This window comes from Saccopteryx bilineata, chromosome 2 (assembly GCF_036850765.1).
Source record: "Saccopteryx bilineata isolate mSacBil1 chromosome 2, mSacBil1_pri_phased_curated, whole genome shotgun sequence".
Lineage (NCBI taxonomy): Eukaryota > Metazoa > Chordata > Mammalia > Chiroptera > Emballonuridae > Saccopteryx > Saccopteryx bilineata.
In genome coordinates, this window is record NC_089491.1 from 131,365,198 (window position 1) to 131,372,142 (window position 6,945).

At 36.9% G+C, this 6,945-nt stretch overlaps 1 protein-coding gene across 1 annotated transcript; it reads left to right on the forward strand.

The window, feature by feature from the left end:
* Positions 1 to 1,265: 1,265 nt before the first annotated feature.
* IL22 (interleukin 22) lies at positions 1,266 to 5,661 on the forward strand. Its single transcript, XM_066254802.1, has 5 exons — positions 1,266 to 1,451; positions 1,880 to 1,945; positions 2,067 to 2,210; positions 3,154 to 3,219; positions 5,584 to 5,661. Exons 1-5 carry the CDS (start codon positions 1,266 to 1,268, stop codon positions 5,659 to 5,661), a joined length of 540 nt encoding a protein of 179 aa, XP_066110899.1.
* The last annotated feature ends 1,284 nt before the right edge of the window (positions 5,662 to 6,945 follow it).

The window sequence follows — 6,945 nt, forward strand, 5'->3', positions numbered from 1 at the left end:
GCCATCTCACAAAATGCTCCAGGTTCTACAATGACTCACTTTCCTTCTTCCAGTTCTTCAACACTCCTAATCTGCAGTAGTTGTGAGGAGAAAAAAATCTGATTGAAATAATTTGCAAGAATTCACATTCCTTCTTGTGGCAATAGATCGACACCTGCTCCCTGCTCCCATCCCTTGGGAGGGTTTCTAGTCTAGATTTTAGGTGTTATTTAGAACTCCGTGTATTTTTAATAATGTAAAATCAACATGTAGCCATAGTCTTTTCTTTAGATATCCATATATATACTAAAAATTATTATGAGATTTTTGAAAATGCTATTCTGAGACTTGTGTGTTGTTGTTTAGAATGAGTGCAGGTAAGATTTCAACATGAACTACTCTATCCCTGTATTCTTTAAATACTTGTATATTAAAAATAATGATAGGATTGTTCAATATTAATATTTCCAAACTCAATTTGATATTGCTTTTAATTTAATAAAAAAAATTTGAGGTGTAATTGCATCTACTATAATTGTTATGATCACTTGAAAAAAAGAATAGGAGGACACAGTGCTTAGATTAGCCAATGCTTCTAATTTTTAAAATTTAAGTCTTCTTCAGGATTTAGCATATGAGGTAAAATTATTTTTTAAAATTGAATTATCTCCCAGATACCATTGCTATTTATTTTAAAGCAGAGGATATAGGACACGGGTCCTTATTTCTGACCAACTCTAATGAGATAAGAATCTATGAAGCTCGTACAAAGATGAGTCCGTGACCAAAATGCTTACTCAGTTACTATAGGAGATCAAAAAATAAACTTGGAATCTATAAAAACAAAAAAAAAATGTTTTCTTTGAAAAATATGTCAGGTTTAGGAAATTTCTAGGATTTACCTGAAAGAGTGTCCTCTGGAACCAAACAGTGACGTTTTAGGGAAACACTTCGTATCAAGGTGGGAAGACAGGAGGTGGCGTTTTGTGGGCTCCTACGGTGGTTAGGTGGTTCTCAGAAGACATCACTGGAAATTAGATAATTGCTGATGTCATAGTTTTTTCACAAGTAAAAAAAGTTTGGTGTCCTAGGGGCTATAAAAGCAGCAGCTTCTACCTTCCCATCACAAGCAGAATCACTGAAACAGGTAAGTGTTTCAGCAAACTCAGTAAGATTGCTTTGTTTGTTGTGATACTTCTTGACACTTAATTTTTCCCCCTTTATGTTCTTGTTTTCTTGATACCAGGCTGACCTTCCCTAGCTGCCAATTTCTCAAGCTGTCTGCAATGGCCACCCTGCAGAAATCTGCGAGCTTTTCCCTCACGGGTTCTCTGGCCGCCAGCTGTCTTCTCTTCATTGCCCTGTGGGGGCAGGAGGGAGTGGCTGTGCCCGTCAGGTCTCACTGCCGGCTGGACGAGTCCGACTTCCAGCAGCCCTATATCACCAACCGCACCTTCATGCTGGCTGAGGAGGTACTCATCTCAATCTCTCTCTATTGTATCTTATCTACTTGGAACACAGATAGTTCTTAAACTTGTCCGCAGGGCACATTTAAGATCTTTAAGAATCCACTATTTATCTCTACTGGTAGACCCGAGATTATTTTCTGTCTCTCCATAGACTTCCAAGATTGGGCTTTATCAGAAGACTTTCCATTTCAGTCTTTAAAATATGTACATACATTGAATTTTACCCCAAAAGGAGTCATGTAGTTACCCCTGAGAACATTCATCTTCCCTGTACTCCTCTGTGCATTATTGTAGACTCGTGTACCCATCTGAATTCTTTCCTTAGTCTTCATGGGGCTGCTCTTGGGAGAGAGGATAGAGTACATTTCTACTTACAAACTTTTTTTCGTCTCCTTGATGTCCAAATACTTAAGTCTTTTTTTCTCCTGCAGGCTAGTTTGGCAGATAACAACACAGATGTTCGTCTCATTGGAGAGAAATTGTTTCGCGGAGTCAATGTAAGCAATAGAAGTGACGAGCTGGCAGTGTGCCACGGTTATGATTGTTTGGGGGCGGTAGTGGCCACGGTTTGGGTCTTCTGAGGTGTCCTAATGTGATGACTGCTGAATTTGCCTGCAGATGAATGAGCGCTGCTCTCTGATGAGGCAGGTGCTGAACTTTACCATTGAAGAAGTACTGCTCCCCCAGTCTGATAGGTTCCAGCCTTACATGCAGGAGGTGGTGTCCTTCCTGGCCAGCCTCAGCAACAAGTTACGCCATTGTGTAAGTCCTTTTCCCAGCCTAACTCCACCCACGCCTAGTTGCCTAGATACCTGCCTTCCCTCCTTCTTCCATTTAGAGCCCTTTCTCCCCAATCTTCTTTGCCCCCTCCCATGCTGGCAGTTGGAGGGATCTCAGCAACGCCATTATAAGAGTCATTTAGAAGCATAGAGTATTTGTTTTTCCTTAATTAAAGCAAAAGTCACACTTTGAGTTTATGGTGATGGGTGGAGTCTGAAAGACAAGTGCGTAGAAGACTCATTTGTCCCTAGGAAAAGCAACTCAAGTTATGTGAGATGAAAAAGATGTTGAGAGCTGTAAAAAAAAAAGACACTTAGCTGAGGAAATGGATCCACTTCATACAAATTAATCAAGAGAAGGGACGGGAAAGAGAAAAGAGGGAAATGAGAAGAGTTAATGTTCCATGGTGGTAGGCAAAGACTCCTGCACTTTTGATGTCATGGGAAGTGACAAAATCAAATGTATGTGAATTTGATGGCTCTGAACATTTAAAACTAAGAAAAAAGTTTGAGTGAAGTGAGCAGAACAAAGGGTACTTAGTACCTATTGAGGAGGACCTATTGTTTATACAATATGTTTTATGTATGTTTCTTGTTCTGAGCATGCATTTTTGATGGGGTATAGTGAAGGTTTTAATCTTGGCAGAATTTGCATAAGCCACTCCGCTCTTTCCACAGACTTAAACTTCAATATGATTTTGCAAAAATGAAGAGAGGTTCCATATAAGGGAAATGATCGGATTCTGGTGTCCAAGGGAATTTAAGAGCTTGGAAAATTTAGGTCATTGGTGAAATCTAGGTCATTGTGGGCACAGATGCTAAGAACTTTAATTCCAGGTGAATTGCAACATACCTCAGAGACACCGAGGTTCATAAAGTGTCAATATGACAATGCTAAAATAATCACTCTGGTTTTCCTTTTGTAGCGCATTCAGAGTGATGACCATCATATCTACAGAAATGTGCAAAATCTGAAGGACACAGTGAAAAAGGTACTACTAATAACTATTATTGTTGAATCATTAAATAGAAGAGACAAATGTTTTTTCTTTCCTTTTTTTCTTTTACCCCCCAAGTTGTAATTTTTCACTTGATTCTTCTACCATTAGGTTGATAATTTAGATGTACATGTATATAGATGTGTCTATATATTTATAAATCACTTTCCAAATTTTGTGAGTCTTAGAATTCTAGAACTGCTTGTGAAGTTAGATCATCTAATCTTATCACCCCATGTTTTGGGGACAATCAGTGGCAGAGACAGGACTAGAATGCAGTTCTCCTGAATCCTATTCAGGCTAAAACTCTTTCAGTATCAATACATATTAGTTTCAGTATTATTAATTCTTAGGGAAATTTAAGTTATTTCTGCTCCATGTAATCTAAAAAAGCAGTTGTTTAAAATCAAAAAAAGGCCTGGGGTAAATTTATTTGAAGTGATTTTTAAAGTCATTAATTTGATGATTTAAAACTTGAAGAAATAAACCCAAAATAACCATAGCAAAATAGCGTGACTTGAATATAGGCTGAATGTCTGGAATGATTGATACAGATATTTAATTATCATATAGAATACTCAAGAGCTATTGACTTGATTTTAAAAGCAAGAGTGATCAACTCTTGATTTTCTTTATATAGTTTCAAACAGAATGAAAATATTAGTAAATAGATTTACTCTAGCAAAAGGCAAGTTCAAAGTGGGAATCTTTCTTCCCCTTCCTTTCTAGTCTCCTCCCCACTGCAATAAATCCTTAGACAGATAGTGAACATGTAACTGGTGTAGTCTAGTGTATATTTCTACAGTGAAGGATACTGTCATGCAGCGTATTGGGGAAAAGAATAACAGTAGAAGGCTCAATTGTGACTCATCCAAAAACCGGAGGAATGATTAGTAGTAGTGAAAGTGACGCTCTTGCATGCAGGTAATTGAACCTCAGAAACATGAAGGCTCTAGTTGATGAAATTTTCAGCAACAGGCATGATTGCAACTCTCCTTTTATTTCATTTCGATGAGTTTTACAAAAAGTATTTCTTCCTGAGCATGATTTAATGAACATAGTGATTTCTTCCTTCATAGTTTTTTACTATAACGCTCAATTCTCTTGGCATAGAAGAGGGATCTATATGTGGAGGGCTGACTATGGGCATACCATGGCCAGAAATGCTTTGCCCTTCTGATTTCAAAATTCCCTGATGTCAGCTTACTCAGTGGTCTTTAGAAAAGTAAAGTGTGAGAGAGAAAAATCTTATGGTGATCTGTATGAGAAAACATAGATTTTAAAGCTTTTACTTCATTTTGAGAGAATCAACTTTTATATGTACAATAGGTTGCCACATAGCCACATAGAAGAGTGGTTATGCCTTTTTTTTTTTTTACCCTGTTACTCCAGAAGGCAGAGATGTTTAGAGAGAAAGCTCAACATGAGGAAAGACTGGTCAGCACTGACTGAAATGGGAGGGAAGTCTGGGAGGTATTAATTTCCTGTCATTAGAGGAAAAAGCAGAGAGTAGGCTATAGAACAGGTGACAAGACAATAGGGCAAAAAACTAAAAATTTTTACACAGATGTCTCTTGGTATTGTGCCACAAGAAGAGTGACAAGGAGGAATGGTGGAAGCAGGAAGAGAAGGGAGAGCAAAGTATAGGACAATGATGTCTTATGGCTGTTCTTTAAATTACCGAGAGCAAGTTTAATAGAGTGGATGAGTTTCAGAAGAGGATGTTTTGGACTTGAATTTGGGGTCTCTCCTCCATTGGGTTTGAAAGCCTCATTTACAAATTACTTGGAATAAGGAGAAAGAAGGAATATTAGAACCTGTATTTGGCTTTCTACTAATTAAAGCAACTGAATAGGGCTTATTTGATATTTTCACAAAAGTGAAAACCTGTTTCTTTTCCTTTGTCAAGAAGGAGAGAACAGAAACTGCCATGTGCACTGGTAAATGTGTAGTTTGGGTTTAAGGCTGTTGTAAATAATTCACTGGTTAGTGACAGCTGGTGGGGGGGTATGGGGTTGGGCAGACAAGGTAATGGATGGCACTCCGGGTCCCCCAGCACAGCTTCCACTGCTTGCTCTGGTTGGGAAGTGGTTCAGACAACTTCATTAGAGGCTGTCTGTGAGGTGTGACAGAAATTGACGCCTCTTGGTGCCCTCTCAGTTCAGTTAGCAATAATTTTAAGGTTTTTGGCAAATCATGTTATATTCTTGCTAAAGGGTATTACTATTAATCTTTTACAAAAGGCTGAAACTTGGTTTCTGTCTCCAGCAACCTAATCATGCTATCTTTTTCAAATTTGTTCCTCTTTTAAAAACACTGTGCAAATGCTCAAATACTTGTGCTTTTGTTTTTTCACAGCTTGGAGAGAGTGGAGAGATCAAAGTAATTGGAGAATTAAATTTTCTGTTTATGACCCTGAGAAGTGCCTGCATTTGATCACAGCAAAGCTGGAAGATAGATAATAACCCTTCTTGCCTACTGGAAATAGCAATAAGATTCCCGAGGTTTTCTTTTACCAAAAGGAAAATGGGAAACCAAATTCCACAATCATGGCTAGATTCTAAATAAATAAACTCTTGCTTAGCTTAAAAAACAGAACAATGTCACCTGTGTCCCTAAGACAGGAAGGTGGCACTTCTAAGCATAATAAGATTTATTGCTAATGTTTTATTGTAGTTGGCTTTTTATACATTTATATAATTATTTTTAAGCAGTTGTTTATTCGTACAAAAAATTTACTTCCCATTCTTTTGGGGAAAAAAAACCTAAATGATTTTCTCTTCATAATTAATACTTTAATTTATGAATTTATTTATTGTTATGAGTACTTATTTTATTTATGCTATTTTACTAATATGGATTTATTTATAGAATAATGATATTGCTACTTAAGCATAAGGCTATATTAATATTTATGACAATAATTATGACTCTGTAATATGTTTGTTTGAACTCAATAAATACTTTGGTATCTTAATTCTTACCGCTTTGTGATTTCTTTTTTTAATATTATCAGTGTCATTGTTGTTCTCATTATCATTATTGTTATTATATAATCATTCCCATTTGCTATATGAGCTAAGAACCTTGTGTAAATGAATTTATTCTTGACTAAGCAAATGAGGTGGTTATTAGTATTAATCTAATTTTACAGATGAGAAATGTGAATTAGAACCCATGTAAAAAATGAGTTTTTAACTATACGCAGTAGATTCTTTTTTTTTAATAAATAATTTTATTTTTTTAATGGGGCGACATCAATAAATCAGGATACATATATTCAAAGATAACAAGTCCAGGTTATCTTGTCGTTCAATTATGTTGCATATCCATCACCCAAAGTCAGATTGTCCTCTGTCACCTTCTATCTAGTTTTCTTTGTGCCCCTCCCCCTCCCCTTTCCCCCCTTCGCCCCCTAACCACCACACTCTTATCAATGTCTCTTAGTTTCACTTTTATGTCCCACCTACGTATGGAATAATGCAGTTCTTGGTTTTTTCTGATTTACTTATTTCGCTTCATATCATGTTATCAAGATCCCACCATTTTGCTGTAAATGATCCAATGTCATCATTTCTTATGGCTGATTAGTATTCCATAGTGTATATGTGCCACATCTTCTTTATCCAGTCATCTATTGATGGGCTTTTTGGTTGTTTCCATGTCCTGGCCCCTGTGAACAATGCTGCAATAAACATGGGGCTGCATGTGTCTTTACGT

Coding starts and splice junctions, on each gene's coding strand:
- IL22 (XM_066254802.1), top strand. CDS start 1,266: ATGGCCACCCTGCAGAAATCTGCGAGCTTTTCCCTCACGGGTTCTCTG. Junction 1,946..2,066: donor AATTGTTTCGCGGAGTCAAT/GTAAGCAATAGA, acceptor ATTTGCCTGCAG/ATGAATGAGCGCTGCTCTCT. Junction 2,211..3,153: donor GCAACAAGTTACGCCATTGT/GTAAGTCCTTTT, acceptor TTCCTTTTGTAG/CGCATTCAGAGTGATGACCA.